General features: G+C 49.0%; 1 protein-coding gene across 1 annotated transcript in view; it reads left to right on the forward strand.

Moving 5' to 3' along the window:
• The window catches only part of ARHGEF9 (Cdc42 guanine nucleotide exchange factor 9), a 207,029-nt gene that overhangs the window by 139,741 nt on the left and 39,401 nt on the right, over positions 1-27,887 (forward strand). The window contains 5 exon segments of the mRNA XM_032701633.1: positions 883-1,062; positions 13,698-13,889; positions 22,803-22,857; positions 22,860-22,981; positions 25,371-25,603. Coding sequence (XP_032557524.1) covers positions 883-1,062; positions 13,698-13,889; positions 22,803-22,857; positions 22,860-22,981; positions 25,371-25,603 — 782 coding nt within the window.

Raw genomic sequence — 27,887 nt, forward strand, 5'->3', positions numbered from 1 at the left:
TTGGGTGATACTCTGGGTTACAGAGTGTGACTCTTGGGGATGGTCCTGTGCAGGGCTGAGGGCTGGACTCCATGACCCTTGTGGGGCCCTTCCAGCTCAGCACGTTCTGTGGTTGTGTGTGATTCTGTGAAACTCGGTGGCTCTCAGTGCCATGGTGCTGGCCCAGCTCTGAGGCTCGACATGGAGGGGTGTTCCGTAGGTTCTGTCAGACGCCAGGGTGGGCTCAGTACAGTCTCCAGTGGGCAGGTCTCTGCACTGTCAGCACAGCCAGTGCCAGCAGGTTTCCCTGAGCTGGGCTGTGCCCCAGGCCAGGTCTGGAGCAGGTCACTGAGATGCCACTGTGCCCTTCTGAGCTGCTGGAGAGCTGGAGGATGTCAAAAGCAAGGGATGTCAGTACATCACCAGTACTAAAATGGGGAACTTCCACTTTAAAAAAAAAGTGTTCTTCTGGTTACATGTGCTGCCTTTGCTTGGATTTACATGGAAAGCCTCCTGAGCCTCTGACATTCCGACTGAGCAAACTTGCTCTGAAGTGAGAATTCCTTTGCAGGACCCTATCGCTTGGTTTTGTTCCATTTTTGGGAACTGTGTATTTTGCTGATGGAACTGTCCCTGGAAGCCATGTCCCTGCCAGATGTGCATGCTCCTAACACAGCGTGGTGGTGGGAAGGAGGTGGTGCTGCTGTCCCAGGAGCTGGGACATTGCCCGGTGGGGAGCAGGATGGTGGGCTGTGGAGCACACGGTGTGAGGGTGGCATTGCCATGGATTGGGATGAGGGCAGCTGTTTGCCGTTTGGCTGAGCGCTTTGCTGTGTCTGTGCTGTGCACGTGCGAGTGCTGGGGATCAGGGCATGCATTGACTGTGGTTTTCTGTTTCCCAAGCTGATCAGTGGTGGTTCCATTGTAAGTGCTGAGGCAGTATGGGATCACGTCACCATGGCCAACCGGGAGTTGGCGTTTAAAGCAGGAGACGTTATCAAGGTCCTGGATGCTTCCAACAAGGACTGGTGGTGGGGTCAGATCGATGATGAAGAAGGATGGTTTCCAGCCAGCTTCGTGAGGGTGAGTGACTTTCCTCTTTTTCCTGTTGTAATGAATCACTGCTGATCAGAGCATCAAGGAACTGAGTTGTTGCTGTGTTTGTTCTGCTTAATTCCACTGTGTCTGTCTTCTGTCAAAAAATGCGGAGCGAGGAAGGTTTCAAAAGAAATTAGAGGGGTAGAGGGAGGCTCTCGTTTTCTATGCTCTTGGGATATGAAGTGGCCTTTGCTGTGTGTCTATTGTAGCCTCTCTTCTTAAGCAGTTCTTTGTAAAACCAGTTCAGTTTTGTGGTGCCTGCAAGTGTATGGTTTGGTGGGGCTTAGAAGTTCACCAGGCTACGGGGGATGCCCTTGGAAATGTTCAGGGCCAGGCTGGACTTGGAGCAACCTGGTCTAGTGGAACATGTCCCTGCTCACAGCAGGGGGTGGAACAAGGTGAGCTTTAAAGTCCCTTTAAACCCAAACCATTCCATGATTCTATGATCTAGATGAGCTTTGTGTGGCACAGGGAGGTGTCAGCCCTCCCCTTTTCCAAAGCGCTGCTGCATTTTGACTCTTCAGCAGTTTTGGATGTAAAATTACTTCACCAGTTAGTCTGTGGCCAGCTCTGGTTATTTTTTTAAGGAGACAACCATTTTGTCTCTGTTTTTCTGCTGTAGCAGGTTTTCTGTCCCAGCCATCCCCAGTGATGATCCAGCCTTTTAGAAATAAGGAGGATTTGAGCATTTAATGGTTTTTTTTTGCTCACTATGTGATAAAAGTGCAAAGGGTTACTAAGATGCCCTTTCTGCTATAGTCACCTCCTACCACATTTATTTGGGTGCTCCTGAGCCTTCCTCAGGGAGTGAAGATATCACCTTTGACCTGCTGCAGTTCTCTGTCCTCTCTCTTCTGCTGTGGGTTCAAGAGGCAGGATCAGAGACTTAATTCCTTTAAGAAGCTTCGGAAATATGGTCCAAAAAATGAATCACAGAATCAGCTGGGTTGGAAAAGACCCCCGAGATCATCCAGTCCAACCCTTGATCCAACCCTGCCGTGGTTCCCAGACCATGGCACTGATGCCACATCCAGTCTCAAACACCTCCAGGGACGGTGACTCCACCCCCTCCCTGGGCAGCCCATTCCAATACCTGATCACTCTCTCCATAAAAAATTCCTTCCCAATATCCAACCTAAACCTCCCCTGGCACAGCTCAAGCCTTTGCCCTCTTATCCTACTGCTGCTTCCTGGGAGAAGAGCCCAACTCCCATCTGGCTGCCCCCTCCTGTCAGGGAGTTGTAGAGAGTGAGGAGGTCTCCCCTGAGCCTCCTCTTCTCCAGGCTGAGCCCCCCCAGCTCCCTCAGCCTCTCCTCACAGCACTTGTGCTCCAGTCCCTTCCCCAGCCTCGCTGCTCTTCTCTGCACCTGCTCCAGCCTCTCCATGTCCTTCCTGAGCTGAGGGCCCAGAGCTGGACACAGCACTACAGGGGTGGCCAAGAAATCACAAAGATTTCTTTTGCCTTGTAAGATTGTGTGAGATGTGACTCTTTCCCACCCTTCCAGGCCATTTGACGAGCTCGGTAGTGGCAAGGGGAGGACTGTTCTCCCTCAAACATGCGCTGAAGACATTCTGCATCCCAAGGAGATTCCGTGTTTGCTTTGGTTCTCTGCCTGTCTCACCTTCTTCTCTGAACCCTCCCTCTTCTGGGCATCCCTGAATCATCAGCATCTCTGTGTCATTGATCACTTCACCTGGGAAATAGCCACGGGGATTAGGAAAATTGGGTAAAAATGTATAATGTGTTTTTCCTCTGGTGTTACAGTGACCACTAACGAGGAACTCAGACCTTTGCTTGCTACTGCCTCCCCAGCACACAGTTTTGTCCCCTGTGATAGTCAGGGTGCAGCTTTTGGGTCTCTCCCAGGACTGGCCAGTGCCAAGAGCAAGAGATCAGTGGCTGGAACTGGAGCCTGGGCTGCCTGAAAAAGTTTATACTGTTACTCTTTCCCAGAATAATAACAATTTTGTGAGTCTGACCCTGAAGCCAGTGGAGGCAACAAGTCTGGAAAATGGATTTGTATCAGGTGTGATGGAGGTGAAAACCTTCCTGCAGAAACACTCCCACCTGTGTCCCTAACACATCTCCTCTGCTGCAGCTGGAAAGGCTGAACAAGAACAATCTGTCTCATTATTTTTGCTTGATTTAGAGACTAAATGTTCTGGACCAGTTTAACTTCTCAGTGCATTGACCACTGCTGTTTTGTTTATGATTCTGGGGAGAAGATTTACCCCCCCTTTTTGTGTGATGTCATAAACATCCTGTTCACAGGAGGTTTGAGAATGGTCTGCTTTTGCACTGCCCTGTTTTCTGAAAACACCACACTGAATGAGCAAGTCCCAAAATTATTTTGGATATTGAATGACCAGCTGAATGAGCAAGTCCCAAACCCATGGATCATTCGACTTGGCTGAACTCTCCATCTCTTCCTACACTTTTCAAAGGCTGGGACGATGGGTTTAGAAACTGAGAAAAACAAAGGAGAGGAATGAGTGAATCTCAGACTCTTGTATACAAGTGGGTGATCAACGTCCTGGAACAACCCTTGGTGCTGAGCATCACGGTGGCCTTGCCAGGCAGGTTTCTTGTCCCTTCTGTCTAAAGTCACAACCCTGTGGCTTCACTTTTCTCCAGTGAGATCAGTCCTTCCATCAGCTCTATCAGGGGCTGGCTTGGCTGTTCCGTGTGGGAGGCACTTGCTGAGGGTGGTCTGGGACCAGCCGCTGCCCTGGGACAGACTGAGGCACTCCTGAAGGGGAGCACTGCCTGGCTCTGCTGCCCTGAGTGAGAATTAATATTTAAAAATAAGAGCTTTGGCCCATTTTGTCCACAGGTCTTCAAGAGAGGCTGGAGGGGAAGATTTGCCCCCCAGGTTTCCAAAGCAGCTGAATAAGAACTGAAAGAACTGAGAGAAGAGCAGCTGATCTCTCTTTCATCATGAGGAGGCTGGGTTTTTTCTCTGTTTTATTTTGAGCCATGATGCCAGAAACTGCCTGATTTAGCCTGGGTGGTTCTAGTTTTACTTGCAAAATAATTGCTTTTCTTTATATTTCTCTTATGCAAGTACCAGGAGGAAAAGAGAACAACAACATGTTGAATAGCAGAATAGGAATAGCATTCAAATGAGGGATGTCAGACAGACTAGGCAGGTATAAAAACAAATGGAATAATTTCAGGATATTTTAGACTCCAGGGCTCTTGTAAGTACTAACAGTGGCTGCAGCAGATCACTGCACAGTTGGGTTCCTCTGAAAGTCCTTTGGATCACTTCTGAGGACAAAACTGGGCTGCAAACCTAGTTTGCAATGAGATGTCTGACGCTTCTTGCTCTCCAGCCAGATCATCTGAAAACCTTTGGCAAAGCACTTGGCACTCACGAAATCTCATAGCAGGAAACTTCACATTTGGGAGTGGAGAGGAAAACAGGAACCTGCTGATTCCCTTGACCTTCTTTCCACACAGAGTCAGGGGGTGGCACACAAAAATTCCCTGCGCATGCAGGAGTTGTTGTCTCCATGCTCACACCTGCAATATTCCTCTCGTAGCTTGGGAAGGGGGAGAGAGGAAAGCCATAGAGTTTTGGGAGCACAACAACTCTCAAGGAGAAAGTGGATGATAAAGCAGTGCTTTTTGGGGAAAAGAAAAAGCACAACATAGGAGAAGCAAAATTTGGAGTTAGTAGGGAATGGTCATTGGTTTCTGCAGGGAACTGCTGCACTCAGGGAGAAGGTTATGAAAACCCATGAGTCAGAAAGGGGGATAAGAACTCCAGAACTAAATTTAAGGCTCAGTAATGAGCTGTTTAGGACAAGTGAAGGTATCTGTGTGTATTTTAGTGCACATTATCCAGGGATCCTGGGCACCCACAGGGTGCAGCCATCAACCCCATGATTAGTGCATGTTGTCTTTGAACGTCCTGTGAACTTCCAGTGGTCTGGCAGGTTGGGAGGTGCAACTGGAAAAACCAGCAGGAATTTTAAACAGAAATTTTAAACTTCCTGTTTAAAACTGTGGAGGACAAAAACCCCATATCCTAAGTTGTAGAGTTGAATTTACTGGTCTGTACCCTCTGAAAAGATTAGGAATGAAGTTAAACTTGATTCATCACTAATTCATTAAGGTAACTAACTGGGTTGATATCACTTACATACAGTGTACCAACTAAAACTCCTATTTCTGGGAAGCACAGGATTCTTAAAATTGTTAATGCAAGTATTATATATATATGAGTTTTTGCATAGCAGCACATCCAGCATTGACGTGCTCAAAAAATAGGCTTAGTGTTGGTAGGGAGGGATTTACAGTACAGAGTAACAGTGCTGCACATGGATCCATTGTTGTACCTTGAGTCTCCTTTAGAAAACACAGTAAGTCTCAAACCAAAATTTTGCTTGCAGAGCCCCACATCATCATCCCAAAGGGCCCAGGTGAGGCACTCCAAGCACAGGAAGTCAAATGGCTTTGTGTCTGGGCTCTGATATATTTCCACTGAAAAAGAAATAAAACAAGTGAACGTTTAGTGCAGTGGAATCTTCCTGCAGAGACGTGGCAGAGTGCACCTGTCCTGGGCAGAGGGGGGGATTTATTCCTCTGTAAAGCTCTCCTTAGTCTTCTTGGATCCAAGAGGCAGACTGAGTTTCCAGAATGTATTTCTTCTCAGCTCATCAGCAGTGAGTCTGCCTTCCTTACGTTTAGGAAGCCAAGGTAAAGAGCAAAGCTGGGACTGAGGAGGTTTTACTGCAGCTTCTTGCAGTGCCTGAGTTGTTGTGCAGAAATGAAGGGTCCTCCCAAGGCCTGAGCAGGGAGGATGTCTGAATTCTTTATGTGCTGTACCTCTTCCAAGAGAAGATGCAGGGGTGGAGGAGGACAGCACCATGTTCTCTCTCACCGTTTCCTTGGTTCCCTCAAGTGTTGTAATTTTAGATTGATTTTCCTGCTGAAAAGCTGCCTTTGACCCACTTTATTTTCTGCTGCTAAAGGAGAAGTGCTGGATAAATTGGAATGAGCTTTTAAGGTGCTGTGGAGGAGGAGACTCTAAACTCAGAGCCTTGTCCCAGGGCCTGGCAGCTCGTACCTTTATTGGGTACGTGGTTTTCGTTTTGATTGTAGGAGTTGTGACTGGTCTGTACTGCAGGTGTAATTCCAAGAGCCAGCCACATCTGCTGCTTTTTGCCTTTAAAATCTGATTATATCTTGATACAGCAGCTCATCACTCACCTGCTCTTCCCTTTGCTGCAGTCCCTGCATTAGCATTCCCTTAGCATAGGTGGCAGTGGCACCAGGGTGAGATTTCCAGAGGAGAAAGAGGGTGGTGCTGAGGTGGCATCACCTGTTGGACATGCAGAGTGGGATGTGCTGCAGTGCCTGCTGCAGTCACTGCCTTCTAAAGGAGATTTTATTCTCCCATGGCAAATCCAGCATAAAAATAGCTCTGATGGAGGTCTGGGCACAGCACAGAGACAGGATGGGCTGAAGAAGTTTGGGGTTTTTTAAAGTCAAGCAGCATTTGAACCCCAAGTGCTGCCTGTGCTCCTGCAGCCGCTGGGACCGCACAGCTTGTGCCACCCAGACAGGTCCCATCCCTCGGGTCCCCACAGGGGCAGGCACTGGCACTTTGCCCTCTACAAACTGCCTTGCGGGTGCAAAACCAGAGTTTTGAGGCCATTCTTTGAGTCAGGCAAGCCAGGCACAAATCTTCACAGCCTGCCTTCCCTGTCCCCTGCCAAGGGGGTCATGAGGGAAGAGCCTTCCCCTTCCCAGGGGTCTGCAGTGAGCTCGGAGCTTTCATTCCTGCCCCTTGTACCATCACACAGTAGGGGCTTTTGGTTTTTGAGAAATGGGGAGCCCTAATTCCCAGTATTTCGATGGATAAAACAAAGCACATCCACTTTATTGCAGTGTCCAAGACATTTTTGCTACATGGTGGAGCTCCAGCCCCTGGGAGTCTGTGCATTTGGAATGCAGGAAACAGGGAGCAAGCACAGGGCCAGTTCCTTGGAGCTGTTTTTGTTCACCTTTCATGGATGCTGCAGAGCCTGAAGCTGGCCCTATAGAATCCCCTGCTCTTTCCTTTTCCAGAAATAAGGGTATTTCGCACCTTGAGTAAAGGGAATTTCTGAGGCTGGGAACGGAGAGTTTTAGAGGGGAGAGCAAGAACTGGAAGTGGTTTTGCAGGAAGGAAAGAGAAGATATCCAGGAGCCTGTGAACTGGAGGAAAGCGAAGGATGGTGAGGCTGGAGGCAGATTACACAGGGAGAAATTCGGGCTCCAGAAGAAAATAGTGGTGGGACCACGGGAGGAAAAAGGGCAACTTGCTTCAACTACTTTTCCTTCTACTGACAGACATCCTGTTCCTTGTCCTGGAAGAGGATACAGGGAGGTGGGCTAGTTTCCCAGCAAAGAGCATCCCACCCACAGTCCTGCAGCAGGGCAGGGGGCTGGGGCTGGCCGGGGGAGGACACTCAGGTCCTCACTCCTCTCTGGAAACAGGGAAGGGGAAACACCTCTGCACAGCCGAGGCCAGGCTATGCTCCCTCCTGAGGGCAGGGAGAGGCTGTGCCTGGACTGCTGGAGTGACGCCAGGAGACTGATGATCCTTTACTTATGCAAAGCTCTGCACCATGAGCCCTCCTTGATTGCAAATAAGTAAGTGATCTTCCTAATCCAGTGTCAGTCCAGCGGAGCGGGAATGTGACACAGGGCCCGTGGCTGCAAACAAGGCACAGCACCAGCGACAACCAGCTCAGTGGGGGAGGGAAAGGGGCAAATCCTGCCGAGCAGGGCAGCGTGACCAGGTGGGAAATAGTCGTGTGGTGCAGCAGATTCCTGGAGGATATTGGAGCCTCTGACACTGCTGAGCAGTTGTAGGGCCAGTGACACTGTAATCCACTGTCGGTACCAGGTGTTGGTGAAGGCTGGGCTGCTCACACTGGTGCTGGTTATAAAATCACTGGTGAGCAGATTCCCTGGAATGACAACAGCTCTCTGGAAAGATCTCCATGTGTCATTAATCTGCCACGTTATTTAATTGTGAGCTAGGATCCGAAATGGCACATTATTTGCTAGTTTTGTCCTTGTGAGTATCCACTGAATGGAGATTAATAATCGAGATAGCTGGTAAAATGTTTGTTTTATTGTGGTTTCTGATTAGCATGAGATGATCAGTCCTTCAGTGCCTATTCAAGTAAAATGTCCTCTACATACAGTGCATGCACTCAGCAGGTTCAATATGCGATAATTGCAGGTCAGCTCATGCTGGACCAGTGCCCTCAGGTGAATTTATGCACTGTTGGGTATAGCTGTAAATTGATGAATCAGATTTATAGAATTTTATATCATAGAATCACAGAATGGTTTGGGTTGGAAGGGACCTTAAAGATCATCCAGTCCCACCCCCTGCCATGGGCAGGGACACCTCTCACTAGCCCAGGTTGCTCCAAGCCCCGTCCAACCTGGCCTTGGACACTTCCAGGGATGGGGCAGCCACAGCTTCTCCGTGCCAGGGCCTCCCCACCCTCACAGGGAAAAAATCCTTCCCAATATCCCATCTAACCCTGCCCTCTGGCAGTGGGAAGCCATTCCCCCTTGTCCTGTCCCTCCAAGCCCTTGTCCCAGATCCCTCTCCAGCTCTCCTGAAGCCCCTTTAGGCCCTGGAAGGGGCTCTCAGGTCTGTAACCACCTTGTCAAAGATCACTAAATTTGCCAGGCACAATTTTCCCTCAGTGCAACCACGTTGACTCTCATGAGTCACCTTCTTGTTTTCCATGTGCCTTAGCTTGTTTTCCAAGAGGATCTGCTCCATGATCTTGCTGGGCACCGAGGTGAGCCTGACTGGCCTGTAGCTCTCTGGGTCTTCCTTTTTTCCCTTTTTAGAAGGATATCAATCACACAGAGCATAAACTAGCGCAATGCAATGGTCAGCTCTCCCTGGCTCCCAGAGCTGGTCCTTAGGGAAAAGGGGCTTTTTTATTTCACTGTTTTCCTTTCATCTGCCTCTGCAAGTTATTCCATTACGCAGGAGCTGGTCATGACTTCCCAATTAGGGCTGAATTTTGAAATAGGACTGGGAGCCTCATGATAAGCCTGTTCCTCTCCACGTGTACTGTGGCCTTTCAATGGGAAACATCACGTAGGATGAGCATTATGCAACTTGAATTTTTTTCCATCTGTAGCTTTTGTTGGTTTCTTTTAATTAATTCTTGACACAAAGCGTTTGAAATGGCTCTTGGGGCAGACTTGGTTGTTTGATGCCAAGTGTTTTTCATGGCATGGGGGAACCACACAGTGCTGTGTTATTTCACAGCCCAGGATGTCTTGCATTGCAGAGGTGTTTAAAGGGACACTGAAGGCTGATTTATTGTTGTAGGGTTGTTGATGGTTGGTGAACAGCTGTTGTTATTTATTCTTAAAAACCCAGTGGCAGTGGATGCAGTAATTTAGTCTGGTGTCCTAACCCCCTGTCTGTGCCAAGCCACAGCCCTGGAGTGCTGAGGAGGACAGGACAGGAGCCTGGAGAGGCTTCTTGGAATCCAAGTGAGCAGCAGAGCTGACGAGCTGCCAGGGAACTGACATCCCATCTCTGCTCCGTGGAAAGCCCCACAGGAGCTTCCCAGGAGTGGCAGCCACCCATCCTGAGCTGGAAAGGCTGGGGAGATGGTGTGAAACTGGGAGAAAACTAGAGTTATGAAGTTTCTTTTATAAAAAATAGGGGTATTTGCACTGGGAAGAGGGTACATCTGTGCGTTTGTGTCCAGTGCACATTGGAAAGATGGGGAGGAGATGGACCTTTTCCCATCAGTGGGATCTCAGCTGTTCTCCACAGGAAGGAGGTCTGGCATTTCAGGCAGGAGAGCATTTTTGGGAGAGTCACATGTGTCTGAAACATAGTGAACACCCTTCTTACAGATGACTGGGCTAAAATAGGAATGCTGCAGCGCTTTCTAAATCAACTAAATATGACATTTAATAAGTTTCAGTGTCACCCCCGTTTGCTGTTCCACCCGGCTGTCGCCTGCAGTGCCGGCACTTTGGTCGGAGCGAGCGGGTCAGTGAAGCAGAGAGGATCCAGCTTGGGGTGGTGGCTCTGGGACAAAGGACACAGTTAACTCTTTAAGTGCCACCTCCTCATATCCCTGCATGTCCCACAAGATGCGTTTAAGTCCATATTTAATGTCTGCCTGAGTTTGTGATTATCCCTGGTTTTAGTTTGTGATTATCCCTGGTTTTAGGTTGGGAAAGCCTCCTCTAGTTTCAGTGACTGACCCAAGGTCAGTGGCAGAGCTGCCAGTGTGCCTCAGCTTTTGTGAGTCATGGTCCAAATTTCAAACGATGCCCTGGAAGAATGACCCAGGCTGGAATTTCAGAGAGCTTTAGAGACTAAGGCAGAAAGCAGGAGTGTTTGAGCAGCACAGTGGGATTCATCCTTCCAGCAGCTGAGGCTGGGGAGCATAGGGTGGGAGGCACCTTCAGCTTCCTCTGGACCCGATAAAACTGTTGCATTTGTTTTTAATCTAAGGCAGAAGTCGTCTAGACTAGAACTGTGGTTTCTGTCCTTTTGGGAACATGAATCCTGGCAGGAAGGAGCAAAAATTTCATTAAGGAAAAAATCAGGACTCCTGAGGTTCCCAGATGAGGAAGGAAGGAGTGTTCCTGCCGTTCACAAAAGGCAGACAGAATCTGAGAAATCGTGGAAGTTCGCAAGCTTGCTGTTTGCCTTGGAGTTTCAAAGTCTTAGGATTCATGATTCAAGCTTACATGCACATAGTTGTTATGATTAGATCTTTTCTCCTTTATGTTTTAAATAAAAATTGAATTTTTTCTCATGCTCACCTGACTCGAGGAAGTAGAGCTTTAGAAGTGTGCTCTGTTGCCAGACTGGCAGCAGTGCCGTAAAACTTGGTGACAGACTGTTCCAGTTGGGCTTGGGAAAGCTGCGAAATTCCTTTTCATAGGAGCAGGAGGGTAGGGTGGGAAGTTATTTTAAACTTCAGCCAACAGGAATTAATACCGACATTAGTCCTGCTTGATTTTCAACATTGGTTTGGAATGCCAGTGAAGCGCCATGAGGACATACCCCTCATGGCATCCTGTGGCATTCTGTCCTTCCAGGTCCCATTTTCCCTTCTGAGGGTGTCCCCAGGTTTTCTCAGCAGAGCAGTAGGTGTCACTGATACCAGTAGATTGTCCCCTGAGGTCACTTACATCAACGTGGCCAGAACTCAGCAGCAGCACTTGGGCATTTATTTTTCAGCATAACCCACACATGGAGTGTTGCTCTGCCTCGGTGTACCCATAACCTCTTCCAGAGCAGAAAGGGGTTGCTGGGAAAAGCCATGTTTCCTAAACAGCTTTTGGGTTGTTTCTCTGAACAAGAGACATGCTTCTGACATTTGTTTCAGTGTGCCAGGAGAGGTTTTCCATGCTGGATCCCCCTGTATTTGAGTGGGATTAGATCCCTGCCTTCCCTTGCAGTGGCTCAGCCAGGCCTTCCAGTGCTGATAGAAATTGTACAAAACCCCTTTCAGAGATCCATGTGTAGCCCCATAACTGGGAGACAGCAGGAGCTAGTCTGTCTTTGCAGCAGATGCCACAATGGAGAAGCCCATCCTGAGGGAAGGTCCTGGGGAAAGGCCCACAGAGCTGCTCCCAGGGGTGCTGCAGCTCCCAGGGGTTCCGTGTCTCCAAACTTGCACAGCTGGGCCTGGCTGGGGTCACTGACCTGCTCTCTCCCTCAGCTCCAGCCCTGGTTTGGCCTCTGTGAAGGCTTTGACACATCCCTCCGGTCTCCTGATGTGCCAAAGGAGGTTCCACGTGCCAGGGCAGGTGGGGGGACAGGCAGGGCTCTGCGTGGGCAGAGCAGGCAGGATGCTGGATCCATCCCAGCTCTGCCACTGGCTCACTTGGGCACATGGACTGCCCTGGGATGTACCTGGCACTGCTTGAGCACAGCCCAGGGGCAGCAGCTCAAGGTAGGGTTGGTGGCCCAGGGAAGAGGCATCTTGGTATTTAAATAGGCACTGCTGCCCTACACCCTCCTGTCCAATCCCTGACAGCTCCAGGCACTGGGCACACTTGGGAACAGGGCGACAAGTTTGGCTTTTTATTGCTTTGGGGTTGTTTTATCCCTCAAGTTTGCAGCAGCAGTAACATTCTGCTAGAGAAGAGATGGGTTTGGGGGTTTTATGGCCTTTAGAACTCACAGTAGGATGGCAAAATGTGGGAGCTGCAGGAGGTGGTTTAACAGAACACGATGTTGGTTGGGAAAGCAGGGAAGGAGCACGAGCAAGTTTGGGGTTTTACTTCACTAATTTTACCAGGAACACTGCCCTTTACAATCTGTTTAAAACCTAATCTAAACTGAATAATAGGAATGTATGAAAACTATTACCACTGAGGGAAGCCTGAAGATTGGTTAATGATGCTGTTAGTTCCCCATGTGCTATGTGTGTGGACTCTTCCACTGCTCACAGGTACACGAATTTTTAGGTCTGAAAGTCCTCAGTATTTGGGCTTTAAATGCTGAGGAGAGAAGTTGCTTGATTTCCATCATAGTTGAGGTGATCTGTGTAAGCCGGGGATGTTTCTGTCAGCTTTAAGCGTTATTTAATGTTTGTTTACAAACTACCCTGAGCCCAATTTGAGTCAGAGTTATTTTAGGCAGGTTTTATTTGGGGGAAAAGGTGACAGAAGGAGGCCCTTGATCCATATGTTGCGTGCAGAGCGCAGGCTTGTTCAAATACAGATTAGAGAGAGTGTAATCTTTTAGTTTGCAATTTCAGTGTAGGTTTCTTATTTGATGATGGAAAGAAACTTCAGTGTGCTGAAAACAGAGTGGTACTTTTTCATTGCTTTTTGTAATTATTCCAGTGTAGAGTATTCAGTGCCCAGTGCTCGTCACCCCATTTTGAGCTGCCCTCAGCCCCCAGGTTTTAGGAGACTTACTCAGTGCTGTCCCTGTGGTTTGGGGATTGCAATCTCGGGATGCTGAGATGGGGGATTTGCCTGAGTCAGAAAAGCTGTTCATGTGAACTGATGAGGAAATCTGCTGTGAAATGAAATCAATGCTCACTCACAAACTCTGACCTGGGCTGTTACAGAAACCCCAGGAACACAGCCCAGTGCCCATGTGTGCATTCATTCACATCTCTGAACCAGGCGCATCTTGACCTTAAATCAGTCACCTGGAAAGGGCTTATCCCTCCTTCCAGAGGATCTTCCTGTTCAGACAGACCCCAGCTGGAGGTGGGCAGGAACTGGCACAGCAGTGCTTTACACCAGTACCTGCAGTTCTCCTTAGACTGGTCTGTTTTACACTTGTCCATGGTTCGGAGCACTTGGTAGCATCCAGGACTCAGTCACCCTTTCACATGATTATTTTGTATTTGGGATCAAAACAGCCAACACTTGCAACTCTTCACTTATGGGCAGAGCTGGGCAGTGTGTGGGCAACCTTTGGGCAACCATAGAAATGGACTGTGTGGGCTGTGAGCCATGTGGACACCCCGGTGACCGCTGTGGGTGTGAGGAGGGAGTGGATCTCCCAAAAACCAGGCAACCCTGACTCGTTGGCTCCTGATGCTGCTGTCAATAAGCCCTTTGCTCTCCCCTCTGCTCCTCACAGCTGTGGGTAAACCAGGAGGATGGGGTGGAGGAGGGGACCAGCGATGTGCAGAACGGCCACTTGGATCCCAGCGCCGACTGCCTGTGCCTGGGCAGGACCGTGCAGAACCGCGACCAGATGAGAGCCAATGTCATCAACGAGATCATGAGCACCGAGCGCCACTACATCAAACACCTCAAGGACATCTGCGAGGTACGGGGCTGGGACCCTGGGGGCTGTCCACAGGGAGGGTTCATCCATGGGCTGGGACCCTGTGGCTCAGCAGGACATGGTGGGCTGTCCAGAGCTGAGGGTTTGTCCATGGGCTGTGACCCTGGGGCTCAGCAGGACATGGTGGGCTGTCCAGAGCTGAGGGTTTGTCTATGGGTTGAGGGTTTGTCCATAAGCTGAGGTTTGTCCATGGGCTGTGACCCTGGGAACTCAGCAGGACACAGTGGGCTGTCAGGAGAGGTTTGTCCATGGGTTATTTGTGAAAAAGCCACAGTGTGTTTGAGTGGTGTGTCTATAGAGGAGCAGCATCTGTTGATAAGTATTGATAGTTCTGAGAATTTTCTGCTGGATCTTATAATTCCTTCAGTTTGTATTAACTAAAAGTACAATTTCCGGCCCTTTATTCCATACCTCTTTGACTGAAACATGATGAGGTTGAGAACCTTCAAGCAGTCCTCTTAATTAAAACCAATTCCATCTACTTTTGAACTTGTGATTGAGGAAATGAGGTTGTAATTAAACCAATCAGTTACCCGTGTCATCTGTGCCTTTCATATCCGGTTCACAATTTCTCCTGGCTCAGGATGCCCCCCAGTTGCCTTTGCTTATGGTGAGACTGATGGAAAAATGTTTGCACCGTGAGAAATGAAGTACATTAGGTTTATTCAGTGGAAGGAAACCAGCAAACAAATGGACCTTAGTGACTGACCCCACTCATCCCCAATTTGATTCTTCTTCATGATGTTACAATTAACCTCTACAACCCCTTACACACAGGATTAGTGCCTTGAGCTGAGCTTGGCGTGCAGAGCGTGTAGGAAGGGGAGTGCACAGTTGCACTGGAGAGGGCAGCAGGACAGCTTGGGCATTCTATGTAGAGCGTGTACTTATCTCTGAGAGGCAGAAGTTTGCTAGCACTGAAATCAAAGCCCATGGATGCCTTTCAGCTCATCCCTTGGAATGTTTAGGATTTAGTGAGCCTGTGCCCAGTCAATGTGGTGAAGCCCCTTGAGGATTCTGCTTAGAAAAATATCTTCCTCCCTTCCTACTTGCTGCTTGTCTCTTGACGAGGCAGAGCAGCCATCCAAAAAGCATCTATGACGCTTTTCAAATATGGAAGAGTCTTGGGATTTCAGTTTGGAAACAAATGAGCTTAATTTCACTATGCTATTTCGGTCAGAGAGCTTTGCATTGGAGAAGGGAAGAACTGCAGACACTTTTCCCCATACTGTTTCTTTTTCTGCATTTGCACTTTTCCATTGAAAAATTAAATAAACCTTAACTTGCACCTCCAGCCATGTCACTGTGCTTCTGCCAAGTGGGATTCTCAGGAGGTACAGCCGGATACAGCTGGACTGACATCCATGGGGTGACACGGATTTACTGCACCTAATGCTATGTCCCAGATAGGAGAGTGTCATGGTTTGAGATACCCCAAAATCCAATTCCCTAGCTCCATTCCCCCTCCCACATCTCAACCCAATGTGAGATGGGTTTTTCCAGACAAAACACAACCAGACTCAGAGTGGGGGAAAGGGAATATATTACAATGACTGTACAAATAAATATCATAACACATTAAACACACAAATACAACTATCTCTACCATGACATATAGTATTTACAATGGATCAGATCTCTTCTCTCCTCCAAATAAAAGTCCAGGAGGGAAAGAAGGACAGATCCCTTCTTCAGAGCAGCAATGTCTCTAAGGCAGCAGTCATCTATCCTTTTCTCATGCAGCAGCTGATGGCTGGATCTCTGCCAGCACTCACAAGGGAGGCCTCCAAGCTCCTCTCGGCCCCTTGACGCAGGCAAAGGGGTCTTCCGTGGGCTGCGTTCACCCCAGACAAAGGTCGCTTCACCACGTCATATCACGAAGCACAGGGGGTCTTTGTGACGGTCTGGTATCTCCAGGAGATTCAAGCTCCTTGCAGGGCCTCTGTGCCCTGTCTCAGGCTGCGAGCTTCTTTGTAGCTTGCAGCAAGGGAGGGCCCTCAAGGCCAACCTCCCACACTCCGTCCTGGCTGAGCTCTCAGGACGACCGAGCTTCTTAGCTCCTTTACCCATTTAGGACTTCTAATCAGTAGGAGTCCACCCCCTCCATTTTTGGAGGGATCTCCAAGGAAGTTTAGGGGAGTTTTGCAGTTCTTACCCCCAAGCTTTCTCTCTGTAGAAACTTAGTTCTGTTCTCTGCTGCCGGTTCTCTACCTCAGCTTGAGCAACTCTGAGTCTTCCTTGGCTGCATGCTGTTTCTGCTGCTTCGCTGGTTCAGGTCTTATCAGTTGGCTTTTAGCCATAACCTCTGGACGCTGCCGCCGCTTCTGCTCTGTCTCTGCTCACTCACGATGGAAAACATCCCCCAGCTCACAGCTACAGACACATAGTCCAGCTTAACACTGTTCCAAGTCTCTGTAGCCCCCAGCTGGGGCTGGGGGGGGGCAGAGGCCCCCCAGAGGGCTCCTGCCCCTCTCCTTGTGGCTTTCACAACATGGCCACTTCTTCAAACCTAAAACTACAACTCTTCTCTTCCGTTTGGTTGTGATATGTTTACATTTTTGCAGGAGCGCTCATTGGACAGAATTTCAAAACTTCCAGGGGTTTCCACCCCTTGGGGTCTACCACTTTTCTTATCCTCTGGGGGAAAACAAAGTCCAAACCACTACAGAGAGAGATCTGGAAAGCTCTTTCTTTGCTCTGTTGATACAAAATGGTATTGAGGGGATAAATCTTACCTCCAGGTAGAGCACCAGGAAATGATTCAGCTGCTTCTGCTAAGGAAGGAGGAGGACTGAGATGGGCATTCTCATCTGTGAAATGATGGGCTGTGCCTTGCTGGAGAGAGCCTCATTGTGCTCAGTTTAATCAGAGCAATCCCTCTGCCTGGAGAAGGCTTGGGCATTTGGGCACAGCATGACTGGAGATGGAAGAGAGTGGCTGGCTGGAGCTCCCAGTGCCCCTGATGGATAACAGAGGTGTGATTTGTGCCTCAGGACGAGCACAAACCCCCATGAGCTGCACGAGTGCTCTGACAGTGGCGAATCCCCTGCTTCCCTTGACTCCTTGTTTTAGGGTGTCAGGCGGAATGGCAGCGATGTGAGGCACTGGAGGGGGTGGCAGAGGGGCTCTGGCTGGGTGGCAAAGCTTGAGCCTGATTTAGTGCTGAGTTTAGCAGTGTGTGGTCATACTGTTGTTGCTGAGCTGTAATGAATAACAAATCCTAATACCAGGGAGGCACTTTAGGATATGTGGTTGTTACTGACAACAGTGATTAAGAGCCCTCCCATTTCTCTCTTCTGCTTCACAATGTATTTCCAATACCTCATCATGGCTGGGCTTCGCGAACGAAGATTTAGGAGGGCTCTACCCACGTTTGTTACAGGCACGCTGGTGGCTTATGAGGCCAATACGAGATAGACATATCTGATTGCAAAAGGCACAGCAGAAAGACTCCTTAGGTGGTGTATTCTGCAAGGCACGATTCTTTCTGCGTTGTCTTTTCGACGGCGATCCTGCATGCATTCTCAAAGGAAACGGCAGCGTTATAGATGGTGTGTCTCCAGGCCTCCTGATTTGAGGCCAGAGTAGACCAGTTATGATGATCAATATGACCGAGGCTGAGATGTTGTTTCAGGGAGTCCTTGTATCTTCTCTTCGGGACTCCTCTCTTGCAGCAGCCAGTGGCAAGTTCACCATAAAGCAAGATCTTAGGGAGGCGGGAGGTCTCCTTCATCCTGGAGATGTGCCCTGCCCAGCGCAGCTGTGTTCTCAGCAACATGGCCTCAATGCTTGTGACTGCTGCTTGTTCTAGAACAGATGTATTGGTCACATAATCTGATCAGTGGATGTTTAGGATTGTACGGAGACAGCGCTGATGGAAGCGTTCCAGGAGTCACAGGTGGTGGCGGTAGATGACCCATGGTTCAGATCCATATAAGAGAGTAGACAGCACTATGGCTCTGTAAACACTGATCTTTGTACTTTTCTTCAAGTGTTTAGTACGCCATACTCTTTTATGGAGTTTTCCAAAAGCTCTCTATGCCTTTGCTAACCTGTTGTCTATCTCCCCATCAATCTTACCATCTGAGGAGATGAGGCTGTCTAGGTAATTAAACTGCTGGACTGATTTGAGCTCTGGTTGGCCAGTGGTGATATGGGGATGAAGGAAGACTTCCTGAGGTGCCGGTTGATAGAGAACTTCTGTCTTCTTTAAGCTGACTTCCAGCCCAAAGAGCTCAGCAGCGTCTGCAAAGCAGGATGTTAAACACTGCAGAGCTGCTTCTGTGTGAGCGACAAGGGCAGCGTCATCAGCATAAAGCAGCTCCCAGACAAGAGGGTTTAAGGTCTTGGTGTGGGCCTTCAGTCGCCTTAGGTTGAACGGGCTCCCATCAGTACGATATCGAATGTAGATATTGTCCTGATCATCGAAGTCTGCTGTGGCCCTTTGGAGCATCATGCTGTGTTATTATACACCATGTTATTACTCATAACACCCCTGGCATGAGTCTGGCCAAGCCAGGAGCTCAGGAGCTGGCAAACACCAGGGTGGAAATCACCTATGCAAGCCAAGGCCTGTGGGAAGCAGCTGCTTGAAGGGAATTGCCCATCCCAGCAAAGCCCCACTGCCCCCATGGGTGGTGTTGTGCCCTCACTTGGGGCATGAAGGACTGAACTGCTGCTGGAAGAAACACTGCTGTAGAGATTTGTACTGGGGGTAAAATGTGGAGTTTTGCTTGGATTGCATTATCAGGAGTGGATGGATCATTATTCTGAAATATCACCAAAGGGAAAAATTGGGATCGTTCAGCCTGGAGAAGAGAAGCTTTGGAGTGACCTAACTGGTCCAGGACCTGAAGGGAGCCTGCAAGAAACTGACAGGGAGCAGGGTTAAATGGGATATTGGGAAGAAATCCTTCCCTGGGAGGGTGGGGAGGCCCTGGCACAGGCTACCCAGAGAAGCTGTGGCTGCCCCATCCCTGGAAGTGCCCAAGGCCAGGTTGGACGGGGCTTGGAGCAACCTGGGCTGGTGGGAGGTGTCTCTACCCATGGCAGGGGGTGGGACTGGATGATCTTTAAGGTCCTTTCCAACCCAAACCATTCTGTGCTTCCATGATGATTCTATGAAAAGAAAGAATAAAGACTTGAACCTTAAGGAAACACCCAGCAATAGGAATGTCAGGGTTAGCACTTAATGCTTAGAAAAGTAATAAAGTACTGAAAACTAGGTTTTTAGGATGGGTAGGAGTAGCCAACCTTACTGTCAGGCAGTGCTGCTCAGCCCTGTACTGTGAAGCACCACATCCTCCTCCCAGGTAACAGGTGACAGGACAAGAGGAAATGGCCTCAAGTTGTGCCGGGGGAGGGTTAGGTTGGATATTAGGAAAAATTTCTTCATGGAAAGGGCTGTAAAGCCTTGGAACAGGCTGGCCAGGGCAGTAGTGGAGTCACCATCTCTGGAAATGTTAAACAAACATCTGGATGTGGCACTTGAGGACATGTTTTAGTGGTGAACAAGGTGGTGGTGCTGGACTTGATGATCCTAGAGGGCTTTTCCAACCTTAGTGGTTCTGTGATTCCATGATTTTCTGGATGCATGGCTATCTCTGGGCTTGAAAAGAAACCTGCTGCCCCTGGGGTTTGGTCCTGGGAGGGCACAGGGTCTGTCCAGGGCAGGACAGGAGCCTCAGGGGGAGCAGAGGGGCAGGGAGGGGGTTTGGTTTAGGGAGCGCAGGTGGAAGAACCAGAGGGAGAAGAAAGAGCAGGGTGCCAGGCTTTGAGAAATGGGCAGGATTTGGACCAACAGAGGAATTAGGGAGACACAGCTCAATTTAAGGAGGTGTTAGAGGCAGAAATGACAGGGCTTGGATGAGAACAGCAAGGCAATTGAGAGATCAAAGGAATCCTCCATGTTACAAGCCACTGGGAGGTGGGAGGTGGGAGGTGGGAAAGGGCAGCCAACTTCCAGTGCTGCATTCTGCTCTTTTCCAAGTAATTTCACTTTGAATTTATTTTTTAATAACGTCAACTGGATTCCACCTAAGCCTTGCCTTGGTACCAGGACAGCTCTGAGTGCCACATGCAAAACATCCTGGTTGCAGCTCAGCGTGTCAGGCCGGGGCCGCTGTGCAGAGCTGACAAGACAAGTCCCCACGTGGTCTGGGTCCTTTAGCCTGACTCATCCTCAAGATGGATGAAAGACACTTTCCTTGTGCCTGCCTCATAGCGAAGCAGCATAAAACCTGCTTGGCAGCAGTGGTGCCCTCCTTCAGAGGCCCAGGGCTGAGGAGCTGCTTCCTTGGTGTGCCCAGTCTGTCCTCCATGGATACCAGACTGCAGAGTGACTGCAGAGAGCTCTTTGGGTCTGTACTGCATATCTCTGCAGCCTGTAGCTGTCTTTCACAGCCTGCTTGTGCACACTTTGTTTTTCTACTTTGGAGCTGGCTGATTGTTGCCCTGTTGAGGAACAGGCTTGTGTTCCTCCAAGACTTGTTCTATATTTTAGTGCAATCACAGTGCCCAACATTCAGTGGTGGCTGTAACAAGTATTTGAGTAAGTGCTGTAGAATCCTGCCACCAAACGTGGCTCTGGTTTGCCTCTTCAGTTCAAACAGTTTCAGCTTTGCTCTTATGCTTATTTTGGGTATGTGCATATCAGTACCACACTCACCTGCACAGTGTTTTATAGCCCAAATGGTACTGGGCCAAGCTGAGGAATGCTTACAGGGCAGTGTAGACAGCCCCAAAACAGCTCAGAGAAGAAAGAAACTGGAATATCATCAGAGCTGCCTTTGAAGTTACAGCCTGCAGTGGCTGTTACCTCCTCATTCTCTCCTTCACCCTGCTCTCAGGCAGGCAGTATGGATGGATGGATGGATGGTCCAGCTCTCCTGACTGTCTCTAAATCCACTTTTGGGTGAAGAAAACTTAGCACTTAACCTCCTGCAAATACTTTCCAACTTTGGCCTATGCTTCAGGGACTACATGGAAAAGTACTTTAAAGAGAGACAGTTTGGCAGCTATTTTTAGGTATTCATTGAGCAAAACACTCTCCAACATCTGCTCATCAGTCAGCTATCCCTTCTCTGAGCAAACCTGACGGGATGAGCAGAAGGAAGATGACACTGTTTTATGTAACAGAAGTAAATTTAGTGGAAAAACTCTGCAGCAGCCTTCTAGCTGCCTCTTGCTGCGTGTTATGTATTAATCTTCAGTATCCCTTTTCCTGCTTGTACTGGAAACCACCCATCCAAAGGCACTGGCTGGATAGAGGGAATAAGGCTTGGGAACTCCACATGTTCCTGTATTTTCCCTGTGCTTTTATAGATGCCTGTGCAGAAATGTGCTGCCTCAGCTCCTGCAAACATGTGACTCCGGCAAAGTGATGAACCAGTGCGAGGAGGATAGGAATAGGGAAGTATGGGAATAGTCAGGGAAGGATGGGAATAGTCAGGACAGGAGTCACAGCCGGTGACAACCACAAGGCTGAGAGATGTTCTCAGGAATCAGGCAGGGAGGGATGTCACTGAGCAGAGTGAGAGGGGAGGCTGCTGCCTGCAGGCAGCCCGGAGTGGGCACAAGTCCCTGTACAGGCGGCTCATTGGGCATCGCCGGCACCGCTGCACTGGAGCCCTGCCAGGGCCAGCCTGGCCTCGTGGCAGGGCACAGCTTTTTCCTTGGTGTGTTTGCAAAGCTCTTCTGAGATAAGCAGGTAAGCATGAGCAGCAGCACAGAGAGCTGCTCTGCATCGTTTCCTCCTGAGTTTTAGTTTCTAGTTTGCCCCGCGACTGTCCGGCAACATAGGAACCAGCCTGCTCCCATTCCTCCTGACCTGGAAAATGAGAGAGGGAAGACCAGGAAATGAGTCATCAAGGAGCTCCTGCAGGAAGAGAGACCTGGATTAGGAAATGCAGAAGGTATTCTGTAACCCAAGCTGAAAAAGCCAGGAAGCTCAGGGTAGCGGCATCTTCTGAGCTAAGCTGGATATCACAGAGGTTGGGTCCTGGCCAGGTCAGCCAAAGTTGCATTTCTCATTCATGTGTTTGAAGTTCTCCCTCCAGGAACCACATGGTGAGGCTAGGGACAGTTTATTACAGTGTTCCAATGGTTCATTGTGGCCCAGCAGCTGCGTGTCACCAGCTGGCAGTGTGGCTGTGTGACTAAGCATCCTGACTTCCCAAATATAGCCATTCCACTGGAGCTGCTGGCATTTTCTTCCTTTCCTTTTTTTTTCCCCTCCTATATAATAAGGCAAGCAAAGTAAGCAAGTCATCTCCTGATGACCCCCATATTACTTCTTTTCAGTCAAGAGGCCGCAGAACGGACCAGGCCATTACAGCACATGAGGCTTGGCCTTGCAAAGTTTCTGGTCTAAATCATTGTGTGGGGACTTCATGGTCTTAGAAGCTGTTTCCCGGTCTTAACAATTCTATGATTCCATGTTAGTCATCCACACAGGTGAAGCACAGGAGGATGAAGTGATTTGCTAAGTGTCTGTAGCACCTCCCACCCTCCAGCACATCAACTCTCCTGCCCAGCTTGGTGTTCTGCAAACTTACTGAGGGTGCACTGAATCCCCTCATCCAGATTGTTGTAAAGATATTAAACAGAACTTGATAAAGACAGCTTCCTGTCCTGATTACTTGTGGCTAAAAGAGAAATCAGAAGGTGGGTAGGTGCTCAACACAGCCCCTTGCAGCGCTTTCTCTGTAACACCATGTGCCACTGAAGAGGACGTGGAAGCAGCAATGTGTGTAGGAGCTGCCCTGGATATAAGGTGTTGGAAGACAGTGGGTTTTGGAAGGACAGGCCGTACAACATCTGACGATAACACACCTCTTGGAGCTGTCAGCCAGATTTTGCTGTTCTCTTGCAAATTGTTCTTTCTTGCTCCTGCAGGGTTACTTAAAGCAGTGCCGGAAGAGGAGGGACATGTTCAGTGATGAACAGCTAAAATCATCTTTGGGAACATCGAAGACATCTAACAGATTCAGAGTGCTTTGTCCGGGACTTGGAGAAACAGTACAAACAACGAGGACCCCCATCTCAGTGAGATTGGACCATGCTTCCTGGAACACGTGAGTGCTTTGGCATTTTGTTTGGGACTTTTTGGGGTTGGTTAGGAAATGGGGGGCTGTGTGGGGGGGCGGGAAGAGAAGTCAGGAGGCAGGAACCACTCAGGGTAACTTTTGTGAGTCATAGTGTTTTAGTAACATATCAGGGACTACTGCATGGTTCTACCTTGTGAGATACAGAGGAGGGAGAACTTGGAGCATACAGTTGGATAGCCTCCAGTACATCTGAATCCCAGCACCTTTTCACATCCACCCTTAATCATATTATGTAGGTGTGACTGTCTCAACCTGCTCCCCACCTTCAGAATGTGTCTTAAAAACCCACTCATAGGCCTCCTAGTCGGTCATGGGTGGCAGAAGGTTGGAGGAGGTAAGAACGTCCAGAGGTAAAAAAGAGGCCTTAATTATGCATTACACAAGAAAAGTAGAGGAGGGCAGGTGCCTGGGCTGTTTCTGGGGCACTCAGATGCACTTGGAAGGCATGAAACACGCCACACATCTTCAGTGGCCCAGCCCATCACCCCGTTCCATAGCCCACCTACTGCAGAAGCTGATAAATTGGCCAGTGTTGAAATTATGTCAGGAAATGTCAAGAAATGACAGCCCTGCTTTCTTTGAGGGAGAATGAAGGGTGGTATCAGAGCTCAACAGGTGCTCCTGGGCTGCAGGTCCTGTGCTGGGTCAGCGGGCTGAGCTGGCAGCAGTTCATTCCTACTAGAGAAATTCCTGACAGACATTCCTGAAACTTCAGCAGGGCATCCCTAAAGAGGTTCAGAGTGCCTCTGTAGGCATCACTGGTCCTCTCATTGAAGGCAAAGTTTCCTTCTGAGCCAGGTGCATGAGGCGTTAACGTGGCTGCAATATGCTTGCTCCTTCCAAAGCAGCATCACAGTTCCACTCTGTGCCGAGAAGATGTACAAATCTTGGTGAGAATCAGTAGCTAAACGTCATGACTTGCAGGCTGTGCCTGTCAAGTCATGATAGTGACAATAGTAAAGGAATTGCTGCTGTTATTTGGAGGAAGATCTGAGACTTGCCTGTCAACCAGACAGGGGCTGAAAGCTGGCTGAGTAAACTCCTGATAAATTATCCCTGTTCAGCCTTTGGGGAAACTGAGGGATGAATAATTTTAAAGATCCTGTCCATGGCTCTGCAAAGCATTTTAATTCCTCATCTGCTTCAGGAAGGGAGAGCTGTGAGTGCATGACTCAGTCAGTGGGGATGGGAAGGATACCAGGCCTCCCTTATCCCAGAAAGGCAGGTTATTTTGGACCTCAGTGACATGAGAAATAAGAAGTTGCTGGGCAAGTGTGTTTTTTTACAAAATAAAGTCTTGTCCTTTCTGTAGTTTGTAGGGCTTTGCCACAACCAGATGGAGCATCTCAGGCTGGCCTACAACACCTGAGTTTTAGCTGGCTGTCTCAAACTGCACTTTAATTTGGGATACCGGGCAGTCAGGTTGTGTCCCTCTCTCTTCCAGTGAAATCTTTCTTTGACCTTCCATTGCCTTGTCTGTGTGGCCCAGATGAATCAAGCCTGAGTTAAGGGTGATGGCAGATCTGTGGTCAGTGATGGCAGAAAAAGGAAATTCCAACAAAATTGGCACCAAAAGACTTGTTAGACCAGTGCAAAAGGTGGAGAGGGGCACATGTGTGAGTGGGTTTTTTCTTTATTTTTCCATTCTTTGGTGTTTTCTGACTCTCTGGCCCTGAGGAAATCCCCACAGTGGTTGGTGCCTCGGGGTCCCTGTTGGTAAAGAGAATTTCAAACATACCCAGCTCCTAAAACACTTGCTGGATGTTTTGTGATCTTTCAGGAAAAGAGCTCTAGAAAGGTTGTCATCTTGTCTTAGCAAAATCTAGAGATCTTGGTTCTGCCTTTACCTTTTCTAATGAAAACCCCACGGCACAATTTGAAACTGAGAACAGCTACAGGGTTCACATTAACACACCTGCACCTACAAGATCTCAGCCATGTGTCAGTGTGCAGGGCCCTCTCTGCCTCCCTTTTCCCCCACAGCAATCAGCACCTCCTCCAAGCAGGAAAAGTACTCTGGGATCTGTCCTTCCTCCTGTGTGGGGTGTGCTTTCTTAGAATGCCAGAATGGTTTGGGTTGGAAGGGACCTTAAAGCTCATCTCGTTCCACCCCCTGCCATGGACAGGGACATCTTCCACTATCCCATGTTGCTCCAAACCCTGTCCAACCTGGCCTTGGACACTTCCAGGGATCCAGGGGCAGCCACAGCTTCTCTGGGCAACCTGTGCCAGGGCCTCTCCACCCTCACAGGGAAGGATTTCTCCCCAGTCTCCCATCTCACCCTGCCCTTCTCTAGCTGGGATGTGTTGTTGGCCAGCTGGGTCACCTGCCTGATGTGTCCCTGTTCCTCCACAGCAAGATGGATTCTGGATCTATTCAGAGTACTGTAACAACCACCTGGATGCGTGCATGGAGCTCTCCAAGCTGATGAAGGACAGCAGGTACCAGCACTTCTTCGAGGCGTGTCGCCTGCTGCAGCAGATGATCGACATTGCCATCGATGGCTTCCTGCTCACGCCTGTGCAGAAGATCTGCAAGTACCCCCTGCAGCTGGCAGAGCTGCTCAAGTACACGGCCCAGGAGCACAGGTAACACCAGCCCAGGGCACTGGGGGGCTGCCAGTGCTCCTTTCCACACACAGGGCTTGGGGTTTTCTGCCCAGCTCCTCTCTCGGTGACATCCTTTATAAATGGAAGCAGGGCAAAGGTTCAGCAGACAGTTAAAGCTTCTCAAAGCACCAATTCTCGATGGAGCCAGACTCATCTCTGTTATAATCAGACATGAACTAATTACCCTTGGATGTACTTTTCTGATGCTACCAGTTACACTAGAAAAATTACCTAATTAGCATTCAGTGGTCCAAAAGGCTCATTCCCTTCTCCCAAGGAGGACCTTGGCACACAGCAAGTGGAGGGCCAGGATCTGCAACTCCAGCCTTAACATGCTCAGATTTGGGCAGAACTCAAAACCTGCTCTGCTTTTCAGCCTGATCCCATCTCTCATTTTGCCCTGGGGTTTGGGCTCAGAGGAGCACCTGCAGTTTGATTACTTCCCAAAATTTCCAGGATCTCTTTTGCTGCTGCTGAGGGCAATCAGCCTGACTCCCTGACAGCGTAAATCAGGAATAGTAGCTGTGATATCATTTGTGACTTACTGCTGTAAAAATAAGGTGAAAGAAGAATCAGGACCTCTAAGAGTAGATTTACTCCCACCTTGTCAGTTTTCTTTCTTTTTCCAAAACCCATTTAAAAGTAGGTGCTTCTGAGAACAAAAAAGACCACAAATGTTTCAGAAACACCTCTTTGTTTTTCCCGGAACGCATCTCCAGAAGAGTGGAGATGTGATATGAGCAGAGATGTGTTGACTTACATCCATGAGTTTGAGTGATTCAGGCTCGCTGAATCTCCAGTTTGGTCATACCTTTGGCTCCAGATACAATTCCTGGTTTTCACTTCATAGCAAGACCAAAACAAACTTGGAGTGGAGTCGTGGGAACCTTAGGGTATCAGAAAGCAGCTCTGGGGTCCCAGAGGTTGTGGGTTTTTTCCTCAGCAGCCATGTGATGACCCACAGCACTGCTGGGAGCTCAGAAGTGGCTTCACAATGGGAGGACACGAGCAGCCTCAGAGAGGGGAGCTCTGTGTTTGAGTTATTTGGTGGCCATACCAAAGGGGATGTGGACAGTGTGATCACACAAGGGTTGGATTATTTTGGGAGTGCATTCCCGTTCCCTTTGGGATGTTTTAAATTCGCCATGTTGTTATGTCATCACATACAGTCACATTCTGAGGAGACTTGGGGCTCCCCTGTGGTTAAGCAGCAGTCAGTTGATTCAGACTGAGAGCTCTGTTTCAGTGGATTGTGTCCAGACAGGACACAGCCATTGACATTTCCTTTCTTGTTTCTCCATGTTCTGAAAAGGGAAAGCAGGGTGATGTTTGCTCCCCTTGATTAGAAGGAGTAACCTCCCCACCCACCCACCCCGAAGCTGTAACACAGCACAGGTATGAAACCCCAGGCTGCACAGAGCCCTGTGCTGGATCCCTGCCCTGGAGGAAGGCAAAACTCACAGAGGCCCAGGATTCCCTGGGAGCTTCACCTAACAGAGAGACATGCAGTCTCTTTCTCTTTTTTTCTTTCTTTTCCCTGACACTGTACCTGCAGAGCTGTGGATCTTCCCTGCACCAGGTCAGGACAGTAGCACCTAAATGAGAAACCTGACCACTCTCCCCCGAGTTTGCACGTGATATCTGGCAAGAATCTAGACTTGCATTCAGATTGAGCACTGGAAAATGGTCACTGCAGCCCCAGTGGAATTGACAAACCACTTATTTACCTTCCTTTCATAGTTAATGGTATATTATTATTAATTCACTGGCCAAATGCTTTGCTTCTGTTATTTTTTCTTTTATGTTTTTGCCAGCTCTGCCACAGACATGGGCTGGGAGCCCAAAAAGTTCAGTCCTGACTCTTTCTTCATTACAACGTGAAAGAAAAACGTGCATGGGGTTTTCTCATCAGAATTAGGGAATTAGCATTCCCAGGATAAACCCGGCTTGGCTGGCACTGGCCCACTCCATGTGGAGGCGGGACAGGGGTGCTCAGAGCCTGGCTCCCTTCAGTTGCTTCTTGTTTTGAGGCTGGTTCATTTGAATTTTTCACAAAGCCACATCTGTTCACCTCTTAAAGATTTACTCCAGCTTAATATGAATTAAATATATGAAGGTCCTAAGTGCAGCTTGCTGGTGTCCTGAGCATTCCCACTGTAGAACTGAGCTGAAGTTAAGAGTGTAGGAACATGTTCTGTGAGGAGACTCTGCTGAGGAGTCACTGTCATTACCCTCCCTTCCTTGCCTGGGCATAATTGCTAGG

The sequence above is a fragment of the Chiroxiphia lanceolata genome, chromosome 14 (genome assembly GCF_009829145.1).
Source record: "Chiroxiphia lanceolata isolate bChiLan1 chromosome 14, bChiLan1.pri, whole genome shotgun sequence".
Lineage (NCBI taxonomy): Eukaryota > Metazoa > Chordata > Aves > Passeriformes > Pipridae > Chiroxiphia > Chiroxiphia lanceolata.